Here is a 21551-nt window from a genome sequence, read left to right as displayed (position 1 = left end):
GCCGCTCTGGAAGTGACTGGGATCTACAGGATACACCTTCTCTTCCGGATTTCCAGCAGTCGGGAAGGGGGGAGTTGGGTTGGATCGGGAAGGGGGGTGGGGGGGGGGAATCGAAGACGAGTGAGCAGGAGAGCTCTGCACAGGATTTGGGAAGCGGAAAGACAGGCTGCGAGTGGGCTTGGTGAAGGGGGCGAAGTCATTACCGAGGAGGGAGCGGGAGCAGCCCCGGCCCCAGTGAGGGTCCCCGGCCCCAGTGAGGGTCCCCGGCCCGGGAGCGGCTCTCCCGCTCCGAGTGTCAGGCAGACTGACAGCCGCTCCCGCTCCTCTCACATCTACACGTCAGGGTTAGAGAGAGAGAGAGAGGGAGGGAGGGAGTGAGGACAATTCCTCTTCCCTTCAGCGGAGGGAGCTGAAAATCTCCTCACAAAACTGCCTCTGCCGGGCTCGCACATCTCACCCAACCTGAGAAATATGTGTATTTAAAATCAGAAGAGCTGGGCGGAATTTACTGTGAGGTGGAATTAAAACTGAAAGAAAATTAATAAATCAGCAGCAGGACAAATTTTATGAGGAAAAAAAGAGTAAAAAAGGGGGAGAGGAATTGAAATCAGATTGCAGAGGATTCTGAGGGGGGGGAGTTTGAGGGAGGGGAGGTTTCTGAGGGGGGAGTTTGAGGGGGGGAAGTTTGAGGGGGGAGTTTGAGAGAGGTTTCTGAGGGAGGGAGGTTTCTGAGGGGGGGGAGTTTGAGAGAAGTTTCTGAGGGAGGGAGGTTTCTGAGGGAGGGGAGTTTGAGAGAGGTTTCTGAGGGGGGGTTTGAGGGGAGCAGGGGCTGTTCTCTCAGGATGCTGTGTTGCTGTGGGTTGTGAATACAGACTGTGGGACATTAGCTCTGGGCTGACACTTGCCTCTCCCGGGCAGCACCGAGATGTCCTACAGCAGCCGGGAGCTGGTTTGCCATTACCTGTACTACCGCCTCTCCCGCCACGGCTTCGTGTGGGAGGAGCCCCTGGAGCCGGCTGCCGGCTCCCCGACCCCCGACTCCGGCCGGCCCCGGGCTGCCCCCGCCTCCAGCGCCGCCGCCGAGAAGGCTCACCGCGTCCTGCGGGAGGTGGGCGACAGCTTCGAGCGCCAGTACCAGCAGGAGTTCGCCGACATCGCGCTGCAGATGCGCTTCGAGCCCGAGAGCGCCCGCGGCCGCTTCCAGGCGGTGGCCGAGGAGCTGTTCCGCGACGGAGTCAACTGGGGCCGGGTGGTGGCTTTCTTCGTGTTCGGGGGCACCCTGTGTGTGGAGAGCGCCAAGAGGAGGGACATGGCATCGCTGGTGGATCACATCGCCGCCTGGATGACCGCTTACCTGGACAGCAGCTTGACTGACTGGATCCGCGCCAATGGAGACTGGGTATGTCCGAGTGAGCAGGACCCCCTCACCCCGTTTCCTTGCCCCCTCACTCACCCCCGTACCCACTCTACCCCCGTACCCACTCTACCCCCCTTTACCCACTCTACCCCCCTTTACCCACTCTGCCCCCCTTTACCCACCCCCTTGCCCACTCTGCCCCCCTTTACTCGCTCAATCACCCCTCTCCCTCGCTCTTACCCCATCCCCCTTATGTTTGGGAGGATGTCAGTCTTGACTCTTGTCTGTCTGCCCACCTGTTACTACCCGTCTGCCAGCATTACCTGCACCACTCCCCCGCCCCCAATCTGTAAATCTGTAAATAAATGTATGTGGTGCTCAGTTTCCAGCCCACCTGCATCACCTACGTACCTACCTACACACTAAAATATTTGCCTCTCCATCACCTTTCCTGCCCACCTATCACCTATCCTGCCCACCTATCACCTACATATCTACCCACTGCATATGTGCGCAGCCTTTACTTTCACCTACGTATCATTTGTCTGGCCACTTTCTTGTCTTTGCTTTCACCTCACCACCCACTATAGTACTTGTGTGGGGGTTTGTAAATGTTTCACAAGCCATGTGTTTCTATTTATGTTTGTATGTCAGCGTAAATACCATTTCTTCTTCATGATATTGTTGTTTAGTCGTACTTGTTCTGAAACTAAATGTTTTCATCGAATCTTTAATCAATATTGTTTCTTCAGTTTGTATTGTAATCACATCCTTTCCCCAATTTTCTTTCATTCTTGTAAAAACATTGAAAAGTTCTCAAATCTATTCCTATTTGCCTAAACAAAACGATCCTCTACTATTTATGCTGATAGTTTTTTTAGGTTATACATTTATTTCTCAAAGTATAAATCATACTGTGTCACTCCAAACCAAGGTCATCAGATATTTCACGTGCAAAATATATTCTCACCCATGTGCTATGCAAAGCTTGTTAGTTGGAATGATGACCTCATTCATTATATGTACAAGTTTGGTCTGCTTGTTTGCATGTAGGCAGCATGATGTGATGTAACAAATACTGACCGAACAGTTTACATTCCAAGAATCTTTTTTGGGATTTTGGTTAGTGTCTGTGGGGTGGTTTGGATGAAAAGTTTTAAGTGATTACAGTAAGTCAGCAGTTTTATGTAATATAATTATCAACAATGGATTTTTTGTTCTCTCATATACATTCATAATTGAGTGTACTTCTGACAAAATATTGCTGGAAGAGCTGCCTAATGAGATAGGCTATCTTAATATTTTAGTCCTTCTCTATTGGAAATGCACTTTATAAAGTTTGCTTTTCAATTAAACATGATTAAGACTGTGAACAAAGCACCAGTGTTTAATATTGCTGTTGACTTCAATTTAATCACATGTACTTATTGTTAAGCCAGCATAATGTCTGGTTCTAGGTATTATTTTGCTCATCAGCATATGTTCTTTGGGGGATTATGAGTTTGTTCTCCATCACCCTCTGTTGTATAAAGCTTTGTGCTCTCTCCATCCTACATCTAGACATCTGTTCACAAAATATCTTATTATCAGAGCTAATGTATTGCCAAGGATGGATTCAAGTTAAAATCCTGATAAGTCATTTTTGTTGTTGTACTTGTGACACATTGGGTTACTGGACTTTTAGCATTTATGATGTCAATAATTAATCTTTCAAGTTAAATCTTCAAAACTAATTAGAGATTATATGTTTTAAAGTTATATTGTTAACAGGTGCAAATGAGATCGTTGTTAAATTTCACATTAATTTACACAGCGATGCTGCTATGAAATATCAAGTGTAAATATTTATGTAATAAGCACCTTATAATTTAAATACAATTAACCTCCAGATTGAGTGATTGGTAAAGGTACTCAACTGGTATGTTAGAAAAACAAGCATTTGTGTAGCATTATTTTTGTCTTCCGGATGTCCCAAAACACTTTACGTTCAATTACAACAATGACTGTTCAAAAGTGGTTAATGTAGGAAACATGTCTTTAACGTTTTCAGACCACAAGCTCCTAGTCCAGGCTATGGATTACACTGATGCTCCCTTGTTATGTTTTGCAAGGGAAAAGAATTGCCAGCCATTGTTTTGCCTTGCAGTTTCTCTTTATTCCTGACTTGAATGGTTTGTCTCCAGAAAGAACTACTATATAAGCATTCAAGGTAATGGTGCACAGATCCCATGTGAACAAAACAGCTTTTTGATCTTTTTCTCAGTCAGTCAGTGTTCTTACTTTCAGTGGTTTTACGTGGTTTGTGAAGTGACTTTTATTTGAAAGAGAAGTAAAACGATATTATTAAACAAGATCTATGAAGTAATGTGTGAGTGTGTATGCATTTGTTTATTTATTTTAATTAATGCTTTACAACAGAAGCCCAAACAATATGCACTGATTCCATAGTTTCCAGAGTGGAATGGTATGGAAACAGAATGGGATTGAGGCTTTGCGACTTCTTGAACCTATGGTTTTGTGCACTGCATGGGATAGAGTGTCTTCTATTGACATCCTGCACCACTCAACACCAGTCAACATATTATCGGTTCACAATTCCCATGGCAGGCAGGTGACTTTTACCCATTTGCACTTAAGCTAGTTGCTAATTGTGTGGCAGTTGTCTGCAGCATTCATCTGTTTTTCTCTATAAACATCCATCTGCTTTCTAGTCTCTGCTGTCTGCATCTCCTTTGATGGTGCTAAATGTTGGGACTGTTCTCTTTGGAACAGAAAATATTCACAGTTTTAACAGAAGCGATAGAGAAAAACTAGTCCTAGTGAGTGGCCCAATAATCACAGTTCATAGGTGGTCAAAGGTGGCAGAAGTTGATTTCATTAGTAATTTTCAAAGAGTCTTGGATAGGGAGTTGAGGGTGAGGAACTTAGAGGGTTACAGACAATAAGTGGGGAGTGTGCCATTAAGCATGACAGCTTTTTTAAAGATCCAGCATAGACTTGACAGGCCAAATGGCCTCCTCCTGTGCTTTAAGTTGCTGTAAGTTTCTATGATTCTAACAATGACAGTGGATTCATGATCCATGCAATTATGCAATTCCAGGATGCAACGTTAATCTACCAACTTTCTGTACCACACAGTGATGATGATACTTCAAAGTTTAGAAAGCAATTATGTTGCTCCAGGTGAAGTTTTTTAAGCAATTAAATGTTTTACTCAGATCTTATTATAAAATGACTGAACATACGAATTAAAGCAGAGAAGGTCACTGACCCTTTGAGTCTCCTTCACCATTCAATAAGATGATGGCTGACCTGATTGTAACCTCAGCTCCACATTCTTGCCTACCCCTGAAAGCCTTTCACCCATTTGCTTCTCAAGAATCTATCCACCTCTGCCTTAAAAATGTGAAAAGTCTGCTTCCACGGCCTTTTCAGGAAGAGAGTTCCAAAGACACTCACCCCTTGGAGAGAAAACATTTCTCCTCAACTTTGTCCTAAATGGATGACCGCTTATTTTTAAACAGTGGCTTCGAGCTCTAGGTTCTCCCACAAGAGAAAATGTCCTCTTCACATTGGCCCTGTCAAAACCCGTCAGGTTTTTCTATGTTTCAATCAAGAAGTTGCCTCTTACTCTTCCAGTCTAGCCTGTCTAACTTTTCCTCATTAAGATAATCCTCCCTTTCCAGATTTTGGTTTAATAAACCTTCACTGAACTGCTTCCAATGCACTTGCATCTTTCCTTAAATAAGGTGACAAACACTGTGCACAGTACTCCAGATCTCACTAGTGCTTTGTACAACTGAAGCATAACCTCCCTACTTTTATATTCAATTCCCCTCACAAATGATAACATTCTATGAGCTTTCCTAATTTACATACTGTACCTGCACACTAGCCTTTTGTGATTCATGCATTAAGACCCCTAGATCCCTCTGCATCTCAGAGCTCTGCAACCTCTCACCATTTAGATCATCTTTTTTTATTTTTCTTGCTAAAATGGACAATTTCCCATTTTTCCCACATTATCTTCAATTTGCCAGGTCTTTGCCCACTCACTTAAGGGGGTTACATAGGGCTATAGATAGATTGTGTCCTTTTCACATCTTACTATCCTACCTATCTTTGTGTCATCAGCAAATTTAGTAACCATATCTTTGGTCCCTTCATCCATTTCATTTCTATAAATTGTAAAAGGTTAAGGCCCCAGCACTGATCCCTGTGGCACACCATTGGTTGCTTCTTTCCAACCAGAAAAAGATCCATTTATGCTTATCCTCTATTTTCTGTTTGCTATCCAATCTTCTATTCATACCAGTATGTTACCTCTTACACCATGAGTGTTTATTTTTCACAATGATCTTTGATGTGACACCTTATTAAATGCATTCTGGAAATCTAAGTACAGTACATTCACCAGTTCCACTTTCTCTACATGCTATGTTACTACTTTAAAGAACTCCAATAAATTGGTCAAACATGATTTTCCTTTTAAAAAACCATGCTGACTTTGGCTAATTACCCTGAATTTTTCCAAGTGCCCTGCTCTAACATCTTCAATAATAGCTTATAAGCTTCTAACATTTTTCCTATGACAAATGTTAGCAAACTGACAAGTAGTTTCCTGCTTTCTGTCTCCCTGCTTTTTTGAATAAAGGAGTTTTTATTTTTCAATCTGTTAAGACCTTCCCTAAATTTTGAAAAATTAAAACTAACCATCTCTCTAGCCACTTCTTTTAGGACCATAGGATGAAGTCTCATCAGGACCCAGGATTTTGCCAGCCTGCAGCTCCTGCAACATTTTTTTCAGTGAAATTTCTTTGGTGATTGTAATTTGCCAGAGTTCCTCCCTTTCGTTTCCTGATTTATAGCTGCTTTTGGGCTATTACTTGTATCCTCTATAGTGAAAAATACCAATTCAATTCACCTCATTTTTCGTTATTAATTCTTCAGATTCACTTTCTATAGGATCAACGCTCACTTTGTTAGCTCTTTTTTAAATGTATGTCGAAAGTCTTACTATCTGTCCTTAATTTCTGGCTAGCTTTTTTTTGTACTCAAATTTTTCGCTCCTTATTCATCTTTCAGTCATTCTTTGCTGTTTTTATATTCTGTCCAATCATCTGACCTGAGACACACATTTGCACAATTATATGCTTTATCTTTAAGTCTGATATTTGCTTCTTGTATTCTAAAATATGCCCTTAAATGTCTGCCACTATATCTCTATTGATTTATCCCTTAACCTAATTTGCAAGTTCACTTTAACCAGTTGTACTTTCATGCCCCCATAATCCCCCTTATCTAAGTTTAAAATACTAGTCTTGGACCCACTCTTCTCTCCCTCAAACTGAATGTAAAATTCAATCATATTATGGCTGCTGCTATGAATTAATTAATTGTAATTAATTAATCCTATCTCATTACACAATACCAGGTCTGGTATAGCCAGTTTTCCTCATTGGTTCCAGAACATGCTGTTCAAAGAAACTAGCCTGAAACCATTCTATAAATTCCTCACCTAGGCTACCTTTTCACTTTTGATTTTCCTAGTATACATAATGGATTAACATCCCCCATCTGCTGTAACTTTCAGACAAGCTCCTATTATTTCTTCCTGTATACCCTGTCCTACCTATGGTTCGTTACTCTTATGAAGCCTGTCCACCACCCCACAATGACTTTTTCCCTAAAGTGACAGCCTCTTTTTGCACTGTAGGGATTCTATGATTATTATTTGGGAACAAGTAAGATGATCCACAAGATCAAAATAATGTTTTTTATTATTTGTATATCTCTTATGTTAGCCCTTTTCTGCGTTTTTAGTTGAAATATTGAAAATGTCTTAACTATGTGAACATTCAATTAGTGGACCCAACTAAAGTGATTTAACAGCTTTTGCAGCAAGATCTTGGTGTGTTTGACAATTTAACAGTTGCAGCACAGTGATTTAAACTTGTACTGTATTTTTATTGCAAACTGTCACCAATCCAAAATTGCATTTGAACTCCCAATTATTTTGGCTTGGGTTATGCTATTTATTTCATAAAGAACATCTAATAACCCATAAATGGCACAGTTACAGATAAACAACTATATGTTCTACACTCTGCATTCTGTTTTATCTTCTGCAAATATGTAGATTACCAAATTCAAACTGTTGTGAAAAGAAAAATATATTATAAAGAACCTTTATGCCCTAATGTAGTGCTAGTTTTTGCATGTGATCATGTGAAGAGGCAGTTTTATACAGCTGGAATGTTGCTGCTTAAGCAGTCTGCTATATTATAATTGGAACATGTCGGATTTCTTTTCCCCTTAAATCCCTCCATTCAAAATGTCCTAAATCGTTAAAAAAGAAAAAAGGACAGTTTTCTACAACATAGTTAACTGTCTACTGATTGTAAAGTAAAAAGTTAAAGTAAAGTTTATTTATTAGTCACAAGTAAGGCTTCCATTTACACTGCAATGAAGTTACTGTGAAATTCTGTGAAATATTGTATCCTGCTGTTTTGATTTAATTAGTGGACACTTGAGTATATTGCAGAAACTCCCTATCTTCTGCTGTATTTAATTATTTGGAATTATAGAATAATACAACACAGAAGAAGGCTATTCTGCCCATTGTCTTAGCTGGTTGTCTTGAGAAAACTACCAATTTGTTGCTATCCCTTGCTTTTTTTTCCTGCAGCTTTTGCCTTTTCAAGTATGTAAGTACAAGTTGCCCACTGTTCTCAGAGGGAGAAGACCAAAACAAATCCAATTTTATCCATGTTTTTTAAACTGAATTTGGGTTTGAAAAACCTTGGAAGCTTAAGTAAAAGCAAACCACTGAGTGGTTCTCTGGCATTCTTTGCTATTGGAAAGAAAAACTAAAAGCAGTAATATAGATTTAATAAAATGTTTCGGGGACATTTTTATTCCAAATATAATATTGCAAATTGTTGTGCTTTCTTAGCTTTCTGTTTTGAATATAATAGATTTTAATGTAATACGTTCCATAGAATTGTGGTGTAGACAAACACAGGATTGCCTGGGTAGCATATACCTCTGTAAAATTTGCATTGGTGTGGAGCAGGATGTTTTAACCTGGGGATTTACAATTGAATAATTTGCATTTTATGTTTTGACTTTTTGTTCTCTGTTGCAAAATCAATCAGAGGAGGCAATTAAGGGAAACTTGCCAATGCAGTGCAGAAAGGACAGTGCTTTTAATCCTCTTTTATCTGTAAGGAAGCTCTGACTAAGTGACTCTCCAGTTGTAAAGCTGCCTTCTGAGTGAAGAAATTTTCCTAGCAACTGGCTGTAATGCACTTTGTTGATGCTTCTAGTGTTTAAAACCTACAAAATAGTTGTACATTGTTGAATTAGTGGTGGCTTGTGTTTTTAATGGAGAGGTGCACATTAAGTGTGAAGAAGTATAGATGTTCTTAATTTGGCAATAAATATTGAAGATGATTCTTGAGGAAAATCTCCAGGCTGAAGAGGGCATTGAATCGATTGAAAATCTGAGTGAATCATTCCTATCTCTTTATGTTCTTAGAGTTTGTCTTTCTACTCATGGTGTGTAGCCTGCAGGATTTGTACTCCTCCACTAAAACAGCAGCTGCAGAGTTGGCCATGCAATAGCTTTTTCCTTGGTGCTACTGAGATTAGAATTGTGGACAGAACTTAGTGTCCAACTTCAATGTTGGAATAAAGTAAGGTTTGCTGTAGTTGTTTACATTTTAGAGCAGTCAGCTGAGTGTGCATGAGTGAGAATGTGTGACTAAGACAGCATGCTAATTAGATCATAGAATCCCTACAGTACAGAAGGAGGCCATTTGGCCCTTCGAGCCTACACTGACAACAATCCAACCCTATCCCCGTAACCCCATATTTACCCTGCCAATCCCCCCAAAGCTGGGGCTAATTTTAGCATGGCCAATCAACCTAACCCAGACATCTTTGGACTGTGGGAGGAAACCGGAGCACCCGGAGGAAACCCAAGCAGACACAGGGAGAATGTGCAAACTCCACACAGACAGTGACCCAAGCTGGGAATCGAACCCGGGTCCCTGGTGCTGTGAGGCAGCAGCGCTAACCACTGTGCCACCGTGTATAGTTAGTTGGATGACCATTTAAAAAGTGAACAAACACAATTAAATTGATGTTTGTACAATCAGGACATTCAATAACATTTAGGTGCCTCTTCTTGTTACTGTGATCTTCGGAAACCACTTGAAGGATTTTTGTTGTATAAGGGAGTAATTTTTGTTCATTGAAGTATTTAGTAGATGAAGACCTGTTGGGAGTTTCAGTAAAATTGCAGAAGGAAAATGGAGTCTGTAAAGTAATTTATCTTTATTTTCTTGGGGTGTTACTTTATATTTATCAATTCCTTGTAGGAAAGTTTAAAAAAATGGACAGAGCACATGATCATTTGTAATGTGTGGAAGGCAAACTTCTATGATACAGATACAACTTGAGCTGTCTTTATTTGTGTGCATAGCAAGAGACAGACCTTTGTCTTGCAAATCTGAAGCATTTGGGTGCCTTCAATGGGAGTGGTGTGCCACAGGAGTAACAACACCTTTTTTACTGAAGTGTTGCATGGGTTCATCACCATGCTCCTACCTTTACTGTTCGGGCCAACACCAATGGTCACATTTACACCACTCCAAAGCAAAGGGAAGATAAGTTAAAATACAAGATTTGAGTTGAATGGAACTTGAAATGGTTAAAACAACAGCATTCAAGATCTTTTTATGTCCTTTTATGAATCTTTTGAATGAAAGTTTGAAGAATGTGATATACCTCTGACTTGTGCAGTTCCAATCCAACATGCAGTGTAGCACCTAAAGGTTGAAACAAGGAAGTTGGGGATTAGGGGAAGCTAAATTCTTTACACATACCTTTGCCACCTGGATTAAAGCAGTACTTTCCCCAGGCAGGAAATTTATTATTGATTTCCTCCTTTTTTTGTGTTGTAAAGTATGAATTGTAATTAATCTCAACGGGTTTTACATTTACTTTTAACGCTTAACTCAGATAGCTGGTTCTGGAGGACAACTAAACAAACTTTCTGCATTTGTAGGATTTGCATGATTTCAACATTTCAAAGCCTGGAGTGAAATCCTGATGCATTTAATGTACATTTTTTTTGAAATTATTTACAGTGACACCAAAGAAATATACATATTTCTAGACTATATTTGTTTATTACTTCAATTTGCTCCCAACACATGAATTATTTTCAAACAGAAAGTGAGGTTTAATTTTTAGTTCACTTCCTATTTAGATTGATAATATTTTGGCTCATCTAAGAATATATTCAACAGAAAAGATTTGTATAGTCAGTTGGGATGGTGTGTTTCCAGACTCCTGCCTCATTTTGATGTCAACCCACCAATTAAAATCTAGCAATATAGTCAGCTCTGCTGACCAGGGGTAGGTCAATAACAAAAAAGGCACAAGTCAAAAAATATTACTTTAGGAAATCCCCAGGTTTTTTGATGCAACTTGTGTCTTATAGCTTCTAATCTCTATTTGCAGCCAGGAGGCTTGAAATAGAGTTACAGATGTGAAAGACTTGCAGCTGTGTTTATAGATGCTTCAATTTCTTTTAGATGTAGACTTGAGATGCCTGGGGTTCCCTAGACATAGGAACAGCGCATATGAATTGCAACTGATTCGACATTCAGGGAAGAAAATGTAACCTGTAGTGATTTTTATGGTTCGAACAATCTGTAGAAGCTCGACCGAGCTCTGTTTCCAATACACCCATTCAATTTGATAGCTGGTGTTCTGTATCGAGTGTGGACCATCACACAATATCCACTGAATTGATCTCTGCGTTGGAAAAGTTTTGATGATTATCTTTGGGAAATGCTTAAGTAAATGCTCGCATTTCATCACGTTGTTCGCAATCAAAGAAACTCAAAATGCAATACCTACTAGTAGCTGGCATTGTTAGTATGGAATATTTTGTACTGAGACTTATGAATGTTCATTTTATGTTTGAAAATAAACTTCCTAGAGTGCACTTGTAATGTAATGCTGAGCATGAGCTTCAATGCGATGAGACAATTTCATCGTCTTTCCCACAAGTATCAAATTTTCTGTCCCAGTCTAGTCACACTGACTGACAAGTACCATAAACAGTCTTGCATTTACTCGAACAAATAACTTCTTTATTAGGTGAAAACAAGTTGTGTTAAAGATTTTCTTTAGAAAAATCAGCAGTGGTTTTGTGGAAAGGGGGAGTGGGTGTGGAGGTTGACACACACTGAGCTGGTTGGAGGATGCACACAAGTGTGTGTGTGTGTGTGTGAGATAGGGGGCGGGGGTTGGAGGTGGTGCATGTGCGCATGAAGGAGAAGCAAGAAAAAATGTGCAGGTGTTAAGAAATGCAATTATTGGGACTTGTAAAAAAACCACTGATAAAATAACTGGAAAAGAAAGTGTGGGTTGTTGCTGCAGACCTCCTACTCAACAACCCACAAACACCTACATCTGATATTTGATTTTTGTTTTCTTACTCTGAGATCATGCTTTTGGATGTGGTGCAGGGCACAGTGCCACGTGAAAAAATGACTAAACTGTTTTTGTTTACTTTCTATTACTGAATGCCACTTTGTCTAAGGTATTCAATCAAAATTATTTGTATACGAATAATTTAATTGAGGAAATGCCACCATCTTCATGTATGTTTGACCTGGAAAAGCAAAATAAAAACATTTGTTTAAAGGAAGCACTCAGAAAAATTCTGGAAGAAATCTAGAAAAGTTCAGAACTACAGAATTAGCATTAAATGTTTTGAATGTGGTTTTTTGGATGGAAATTTCCTAGATAATTTTTCACCATTGTTACAGAGCTCTGACACCTTTTGGTTTGACTTGACCTACCAGATATGCAGAGAAAAAAGTATTTTTCCCCTTTTGGACTATTCTGGAGTGTCTTTCGGTAACCTCAATTACAGGCCAGAGTGAAGAGTCACACGCTTCACAGTCTCACGTAGTCCAGTCCCTAGAGAATCATTCTGTGTCTCATGCTAAAGTTATCTGTATTTAATGCCGTCTATTTTCAATCCCCACCCATGTTGAGTTGTGTTTGTAGGTCTCATTTACAAATATTTTGGAAGATTTGGTTATCTGTAACAATTCTTTTCTGATGATCAGATAAGCTCTCCGAATAGAAAAAATGTAAACAAGACATAGTTATTGCTTTCATATGCTGTAATGACCTGCACCACATCCAGAAACAAAATAGCCCTGACGAATAACAAAACATATTTATTAAGTTTAATTATAAAATGTATCAACTGACCTCCTGTGCTATTGCTGACTGCTTTGGTGTGGACCAATTGCAAGCTGGAAGTTAGAGGACAATGCCTGGTGGGCTGTGGGTGAAGTGGGACATAGTAACGGGTGGATGGGGTAGCCAGTGTAGCAAAAGTGCAGGTTGAAGCAGCGTACAGAATTGTAAAATTGATGACCATTGGAGCTCGAGGAAAGCAGCTGATGTGGTGAACTTTGGTGGCAATACTTGGAAAACTCTTTCCTCCCCCTCTGCATTTCCAATCCGAAGACTATATTTAAAGAAAAAGCAAAACTTTTCTCCTTATCAAAAGATTGAGATGGATATTTATGCGGCAAACACTTTTTGACAGTAAGGCTGTCACTTTTTTACAGATTCCAGCATTTGCAGTGTTTTGTCACACTTTCCTTTGTCCTTTGTCACGCTTTCCTTTTCTGATCAGTAGTTTATTAACATGGATATGGCTGCCTCAGAATTGTCAAATCTATGAGCATCCCAGAGGTTTTGAGTTCAGGTTGTAATAGCTTGTGAAATTTAATTTAATACCATGATTTGTGTCCCAGAAAAATAACCGTGCTAGCTGCCAGATTGCCAGAATACAAATAGTTCACAAATGTCCTTCAGAGAAGGATGCTTGCCAGCCTTATTGGTTCAAAATAAAGTGTAACTCAAATATGTGGTTGACTCTTAATGCTTTCTCAAGTGGCCTAAGTGTTCTAAATAAGCAGATTGCTATAAAGTGCAATAACTAGAGATTGGCATCTTATCAGTCTTATGATTGGGAAGGTGGTGGCAATTAGGGTTGGGCATTAAATGTTGGCCTAGCCAGTGATGCCCACACCATGAAAGAACTAAAGAAAGAGAATCTTCACAGTGAAAGACAGGCATGAGAGGAAGATGTTTATATTTTCAGGCAATTATTGTTTCATAGCTAGATCAGGATGCATCTGTCATATGGGAAATTTGGATATCTGTTTCCTCCTGTGTGTATTTACACTATAACCGTAGTACTAGCTTGGTCTGCATCAACTACAGTTATAGTTGAAATGTAAACCTGATTGGAATTGGAGCTGTGCAGTGCGAAGAGGTTCTTAATGCCTAATTTGCATTACACAAGTTGGTTCAAAGCCAAAATCACTTGAGACCTCAAATCCGCCTCTGCACAACTTCATACTTGTAGAAGTAATCTCCACAGTTAACTTCTTGCAGTGCTTTCCTCTGTCTTTGGATGCTTCTGGTTCCAAAGAAGAAATCAATCAGCTACTCTATTTGTTAGGAACTTAATTCATTGTTAGGCTTCTGACATAACCAGCACAAGTTTGTAGATTTGGGACAAAAAAAATCTAATCAAGCATTGCAGAATTTTCCAGTAGATTTTGTCATTTTTTAATCTGGATTTTCCCCATGTGATGCTCCATAATAATAGCAATTGAGTTGGGAAATAATGTAATGAGTTGGTGTTAATGTAAGTTAATTAGTAAGACTAATCACAGAGCAGGTCTAGAGTTTATAAATTAAAATTAAAAGGGTAATAAGTAAATTGTTAAATAAGGAATACATCCTAAATGGACACTTGAGACCTGCTGATTGCAATTCCTGTGCCACGTGGGAACTTCAGGACACTGTGACTCTTGAGGACCATGTGTTGAGGAAGTAAACCCAGTTGCTTCAGTTCAAGCTCGGGATTTCCAAGCTTGAGGGGCAGTGGAGTCACTGGAGTATCAGGGAGGATGAGATTGTCCTGGATGGTATGTTCTGGGAGGTGGTCACTCCACAGCAACCTGTATCCCTCTGCCCAGCACGTGGCCCCTCATATCCTCCATCCTAACCTATGCCCCTTCACCCACCCCTGTAGTCCTTTATAGCTCCTATGCTAACTGAGTGCCAGCATATGTTCTTACACCCTCTATGCCAACTCACCCAGTATCCATTATGGATAGTCCTCAAGATCCAAACTGATAGGAAATCAAATAAAGTTTTTAGTGTCTATTGATGGATTCACTATTTAAAAAGGCCTCATTGGTCAGACCCTATTCACTACAATTAAATTCCTTTAATTACTTAATTCCCTCTAGCAACAAACATTTATATTCATAGTCTCACTTCACAAACTTTAAGCACTCAAAGCTGTCAATCAAACTGTGAACTGACAGGCACCCCACTATGATAATTAGAGGTTGTGAAATCAGTCATTCAGCACTAATCCTACAATGATAAACCTCAGGCTTACATCAATAGACAGTGAAATTACAAACACTGATTTTTAAAAATGCTGCAGACAGTTTTTTTCAAATATTTAAAGGGAAGGAAATTTAAATGATTTGGCAGTTTCAATGAGTTTATCCATATTAAAAATATGAGATATGCTTGGAGGCACAGGGCAAGGCTACAATACTTAGTACTTTGTATCTGCATTGACTAAAGTGGAAGAATCTGACAAAATATCGGTAGAATTAGAGTAGAATTGGAAGCAATGGATAGGGTGAAAAGAGTGGATTAGTCTCCTGGTTTGAATGGCTTTCATCCCAGGTTTCTCAAGGAAGTGGCGTTGAAGATTGAGGAAGAGCTTGCCATAATCTTCCATCTCCCCTGGATACAGGAGAGGTGACAGAGGATTAGAGAGTGGCAATTTTGACATGTTTATCCAAGAAAAGGTGGCATAGTGGCATAATGGTTAGCACCGCTGCCTCACAGCACCAAGGACCCGGGTTCTATTCCGGCTTTGGGTGACTGTGTGAAGTTTGTACGAAGTTTGAACGTTCTCCTCGTGTTTGCATGGGTTTCCTCCCACAGTCCAAAGATGTGCAGGTTAGGTGGATTGGCCATGCTAACTTGCCCATTAGTATCCATAAGACATAGGAGCAGAATTAGGCCACTTGGCCCATCGAGTCTGCTCCGCCATTCAATCATGGCTGATTTTTTTTCTCATCCCCATTCTCCTGTCTTTTCCTCATAACCCCTGATCCCCTTATTAATCAAGAACCTATCTATCTCTGTCTTAAAGACACTCAATGACCTGGCCTCCACAGCCTTCTGCGGCAGAGTTCCACAGATTCACCACTCTCTGGCTGAAGAAATTCCTCCGCAGCTCTGTTTTAAAGGATTATCCCTTTAGCCTGAGGTTGTGCCCTCTGCTTCTAGTTTTTCCTACTAGTGGAAACATCCTCTCCACGTCCACTCTATCTAGGCTTCGCAGTATCCTGTAAGTTTCAATAAGATCCCCCCTCATCCTTCTGAACTCTAATGAGAACAGACCCAGAGTCCTCAACCATATCTTATATGACAAGCTCTTCATTCCAGAGATCATTCTTGTGAACCTCCTGGACCCTTTCCAAGGCCAGCACACCCTTCCTTAGATATGGGGCCCGAAACAGCTCACAGCACTCCAAATGGGGTCTGACCAGAGCCTTATACAGCCTCAGAAGTACATGCCTGCTCTTGTATTCTAGCCCTCTCAACATGAATGCTAACATTGCATTTGCCTGCCTAACTGCTGACTGAACCTGCACGTTAACCTTAAGAGAATCTTGAACAATGACTCCCAAGTCCCTTTGTGTTTCTGATTTCCTAAGCATTTTCCCATTTAGAAAGTAGTCTATGCCTCCATTCCGCCTTCCAAAGTGCATAACCTCACACTTTTCCACATTGTATTCCATCTGCCACTACTTTGCCCACTCTCCTAACCTGTCCAAGTCCTTCTGCAGCCCCCTGCTTCCTCAATACTACCTGTCCCTCTACATATCTTTGTATCATCTGCAAACTTAGCAATAGTGCCTTCAGTTCCTTCCTCCAAATCGTTAATATATATTATGAAAAGTTGTGATCCTAGCACTGACCCCTGAGGCACACCACTAGTCACCGGCTGCCATCCTAAGAAAGACCCCTTTATTCCCACTCTCTGCCCTCCGCCAGTCAACCAATCCTCTATCCATGCCAGGATCTTACCCTTAACACCATGGGCACTTAACTTATTTAACAGTCTCCTATGCGGCACCTTGTCAAAGGCCTTCTGGAAATCTAAATAAATCACGTCCACTTGCTCTCCTTTATCTAACTTCCTTGTTACTTCCTCAAAGAACTCGAATAGGTTTGTCACACATGACCTCCCCTTGGCAAAGCCGTGCTGACTCAGTCCTACTTTATCATACACTTCCAAGTACTCCACGATCTCATCTTTAATAATGGATTCTAAAATCTTGCCAATGACCGAAGTCAGGCTAACCGGCCTATAATTTCCCGTCTGCTGCCTCCCTCCCTTCTTAAACAGCAATGTTACATTCGCTACTTTTCAGTCCTCTGGTACCCTCCCTGCCTCCAGTGATTCCTGAAAGATCACCACCAATGCTTCCACATTTTCCTCAGCTATCTCTTTTAGAACCCTGGGGTGTAGTCCATCCGGTCCAGGTGATTTATCTATCTTCAGACCTTTCAGTTTCCCCAGAACCATCTGCTTAGTGGTGGCCACTACACTCAACTGTGCCCCCTGACTCTCCTGGAACTCTGGCATCCCACTGGTGTCTTCCACTGTGAAGACTGATGCAAAGTAACTATTCAGTTCCTCTGCCATTGCTTTGTTTCCTATTATTACTTCTCCAGCCTCATTTTCCGGTGGTCCAATGGCGATTTTTGCCTCTCTTACCTTTTTATATATTGAAAAAAATTCTTCCTATCTTCTTTTATATTACTAGATAGCTTACACTCGTATTTCATCTTCTCCCCCATTATTGCTTTTTTAGTTGTCTTCTGTTCGCTTTTAAAGGTTTCCCAATCCTCTGGCTTCCCATTTATCCTTGCCACTTTGTATGCTTTTTCTTTTGCTTTTATGCTGTCCTTGACTTCCCTTGTCAGCCATGGATGCCTCGTCCTCCCCTTAGCATGTTTCCTGCTCCTTGGGATGAATTTCTGTTGTGCCTCCCGAATAACTCTCAAAAACTCCTGCCATTGCTGTTCCACTGTCTTCCCTGCTAGGCTCCCTTTCCAATCAACTCTGGCCAGATCATAGAAACCCTACAGTACAGAAAGAGGCTATTCGGCCCATCGAGTCTGCACCGACCACAATCCCACCCAGGCCCTACTCTCATAATCCCTACGTATTTTACCCACTAATCCCTCTAACCTACGCATCTCAGGACACTAAGGGCAATTTTTAGCATGGCCAATCAACCTAACCCACACATCTTTGGACTGTGGGAGAAAACCAGAGCACCCGGAGGAAACCCATGCAGACACGAGGAGAATGTGCAAACTCCACACAGACAAGCCGGGAATCGAACCCAGGTCCCTGGAGCTGTGAAGCAGCAGTGCTAACCACTGTGCTACCGTGCCGCCCCATGAGCTCCTCCCTCATGTCTTTGTAGTTACCTTTATTTAATTGCAATGCCATCTGACTCCAGCTTCTCCCTCTCAAACGGCAGGGTATATTCTATCATATTGTGGTCACTGCTCCCTAAGAGTTCCTTCACCTTAAGTTCCCTAATCAAGTCTGCCTCATTATACATCACCAAATCCAGAATTGCCTGTTCCCTAGTAGACTCTGTCACAAGCTGTTCCAAAAAACTCCATCTCTTAGACATTCCACAAATTCCTTTTCTTGGGATCCACTACCTACCTGATTTTCCGAGTCCATATTCCGAGCACATTGAAGTCCCCCATGATTATTGTAATATTGCCTTTTTTTATATCCTTTTCTTTCTCCTGATTTATTTTCTGCCCCACATCCTGACTACTGCTAGGGGGCCTGTACATAATTCCTATCAGGGTCTTTTTACCTTTGCGATTCCTCAACTCTACCCACAGAGATTCTGTGCCTTCTGATCCTATATCACTTGCTATCAATTTAACTTAATTCCTTACTAACAATGCAACCCACCCCCTTTGCCCATCTGCCTGTCCTTCTGATAGGACACATATCCTTGGATATTTAGATCCCAGCCATGATCCCCTTGCAGCCACGTCTCTGTGATGCCCACAACATCATACCAGCCAATTTCAATGTGCGCAACAAGCTCATTTACTTTGTTCCGTATACTGCACGCATTTAGGTACAACACACTCAGTCCTGCATTGACCTCCTCCCTTATCAGACTTGTCACCTTTTTTGCTCTGCCTGAGGTTAGATTCCTGCCATCTTCTATACTCTCTGTTCTATTACATGGTCTGGAAACTTTACTAACCTCTCCTGAGCCCTCAGCTCCATTAAACTGCACTTCTACCCTGTCCTTTAACTTTGATTTTCTAATTCTCCATACAATTGAACACTCGCCCCACACACACACACTATTTAGTTTAAAGCCCTATCTACAGCCCTAGTTATACGATTCGCTAGGACTCTGGTCCCAGCACGATTTAGATGAAGACTGTCCCATCGGAACAGGTCCCCTCTTCCCCAATACTGGTGCCAATGTCCCATGAATTCAAACCCATTCCTCCCACACCAATCTTTGAGCCACGCATTTACCTCCTTAATCTTATTGACCCTGTGCCAATTAGCTCGTGGATCAGGTAATAATCCAGAGATTATTACCTTTTTGGTTCTGCTTTTTAGTTTAGCTCCTGGCTGTCCATACTCCATTAGCAGAACCTTTGTTCCTTTCTACCTATGTCAAGCATGGGTAAATTAGGTGGATTAGCCATGGTAAATGCATGTGGTTACGGGGATAGGGCAGAGGGGAGGGCCTGGGTGGGATGTTCTTTTGGAGAGTCAGCGCAGACTTGATGGGCTAAATGACCTTTTTCTGAACTGTAGGGATTCTGTGACTCTAAAGACATTAGAGTTCCAACTATAGGCTAGCTAGTTTAACATCACTAGTGAGTAAGGTGTGAGCAGCAATAGTTGGTGATAAAATCAACAGGTTCATTGAGAGGTTTGAGTTCATTAAGGAAGGCCAGGCAATTTTGTTAGAAAAAGTATGGATTTTAAGGAAGTATTTGACAAGGTTCCACATCAATAGCTGGTTAACAGAATTGAGGCACATGGACTAGGAGAGTTGGTGTCCAATTGGATAAGAAATTGGCTCAATGACAGAAAACAGCAAGTCGTGGTAAATGGCTATTTTTCAGACTGGAGGATGGTAGACAGTGGTATTCCCTGAAGTTCAGAGCTTGGAGCACTACTTTTTTGTAATATATAAATGACTTGGATCTTAGAATATGGAGTAAAATTTCAAAATTTGCAGATGTTACCAAATGTAAGAGTGGTAAACAGTGGGGATGATACAAATGACCTGCAACATGACATAGGTTAGCTGAATGGGCAGGCAAGTGGGAGGTGGAATTTACTAGAGAGGAGTGTGAGATGATGCATTTTATCAGAAGGGATAAGGAGAGGCAACATAACGGCATAGTTGTAAAGAGTGTGCAGGAACAAAAGAACCTGGAGTTTAATGTGCAACTTTGAAGGTGGTAGAACATGTTGAGAGAGTTGTTAGCTAAGCATATGGAATCTTGGGCTTCATAAATAGAGGCAACGAGTACAAAAGTAGGGAAGTCATGCTGAACTGGTTAAAGCACTGATGAGGCTTCAGCTGGAATATTGCCTCCCATTCTGATCATAATGCTTTAGGAAGAATATTCCATGAGAGGGTGCAGAAGAGATTTACCAGAATAGTTCCAGGGATGAAGGATTTTATTTACAAGATTAGATTGGAAAAGCTGGGCTGTTCTCCTTGGAGCAAGGTGATGGGAGATTTGTTAGAAGAATATAAGATTATGACAGGTTTTGAGAAGGTAGACAAGGAAAAGCTGATAGTACAATGACAAAGTGACATAGATTTAAGGTTTTGGGCAAGCTATGCAAGGGCAAAGTGAGGAAGAACTTTCTTACATAGCAAGTGATAATGACCTGGAAGTATGAGGGTGGTGGAAGTGGAAACAATGACTTTCAAAGGAAGTTGAATAGGCACTTGGAAGGTAATCAACCTAGGGGGATATGGGATTGAGCACAGAAGTGGGGCTGCCTAGTTTGCTCAGAGAGCATGGGCTAAATGTCCTTCTTCTCTGCTATACATCTTCTGTGTATCAGAGTACATCTTCTGACTCTATGACTCTGTATTAAAACCTAGTGTATTCCTGTAAGTCTATATAAATGAAGAACTTGCATTGATAGCAGACTTGAAAAATTGCAGGTGATTGCTTGTCTTCACAATTATTAAACATGTTATGTCCAGTGTGTTAGGAAGTTTTTGATTGGTCGCTGAAGTTAAAGCAGCTGAAAGGCTGCTACATTTGCAACAGCCCCTGCATTTGCCCCCTTAAGCTTTTGGCAAAAAATCTTCCTACCGATCTTGAATTGTAAATAGTAAGCTTATGGTACTTTTGTTAAAATGAAGCTTTAGAGTATATGCAAGATTCCATGACTCCTCAACACCACTCGCAGGATTCCTTATTTTTGGCCAGTGCTGTTGAATCTCTTGATAGATCAGGTCTCTTGAGTTAATACCAATATTAAGTTGCCTTCAATAGATGCTTTGCACCACTAAATATAAACTACTGAGCTGAGTTGAATCTGGATCTTTTGACTTGTGTTGGTCATTACCATTCCTTATGTAAGAAGGTTCTTCCTCACATTGTCCCTGCATCTGTTTCCAAAAGCCTAAATCTTTGTTCCCTAGTTATTGTATTATTAGCTAATGGAAAGTTTTTCCTTGTCTCCCTTACCCAAACCTGTTACAAACTTGCTTGCTGAAGCGGATTGTTGCAATTAGCTCGGTAGAATGACCAAATCTTGCCAGTATTCTGAGGCATCGTTCTCAATATCCAAACCCGATATAAATGCAAGCTGTACATTTTGCTCTTGCATGTTCTCAATGAAAGCCTACTTGGATTCAGGCCTAGTTGTTTTCTGATGTAAGCAAATAGTGTTTTGTTGACTTCATTTGGGTGACTGGGGAACATAATGTAA

General features: G+C 40.9%; 1 protein-coding gene across 1 annotated transcript in view; it reads left to right on the top strand.

Moving 5' to 3' along the window:
• The first annotated feature begins 849 nt into the window (after window positions 1-849).
• Window positions 850-21551, top strand: part of LOC144510641 (apoptosis regulator Bcl-2-like) — a 136494-nt gene continuing 115792 nt past the window's right edge. The window contains exon 1 of the mRNA XM_078240290.1: window positions 850-1399. Within this exon, the coding sequence (XP_078096416.1) occupies window positions 926-1399 (474 nt within the window). The 5' untranslated portion in view covers window positions 850-925. The remainder of the gene's footprint in view (window positions 1400-21551) is intronic.

The sequence above is a fragment of the Mustelus asterias genome, chromosome 2 (assembly GCF_964213995.1).
Source record: "Mustelus asterias chromosome 2, sMusAst1.hap1.1, whole genome shotgun sequence".
Lineage (NCBI taxonomy): Eukaryota > Metazoa > Chordata > Chondrichthyes > Carcharhiniformes > Triakidae > Mustelus > Mustelus asterias.
Note: the sequence above shows the minus strand (reverse complement) of the source record. Positions and strands in the feature narration are given on the sequence as shown.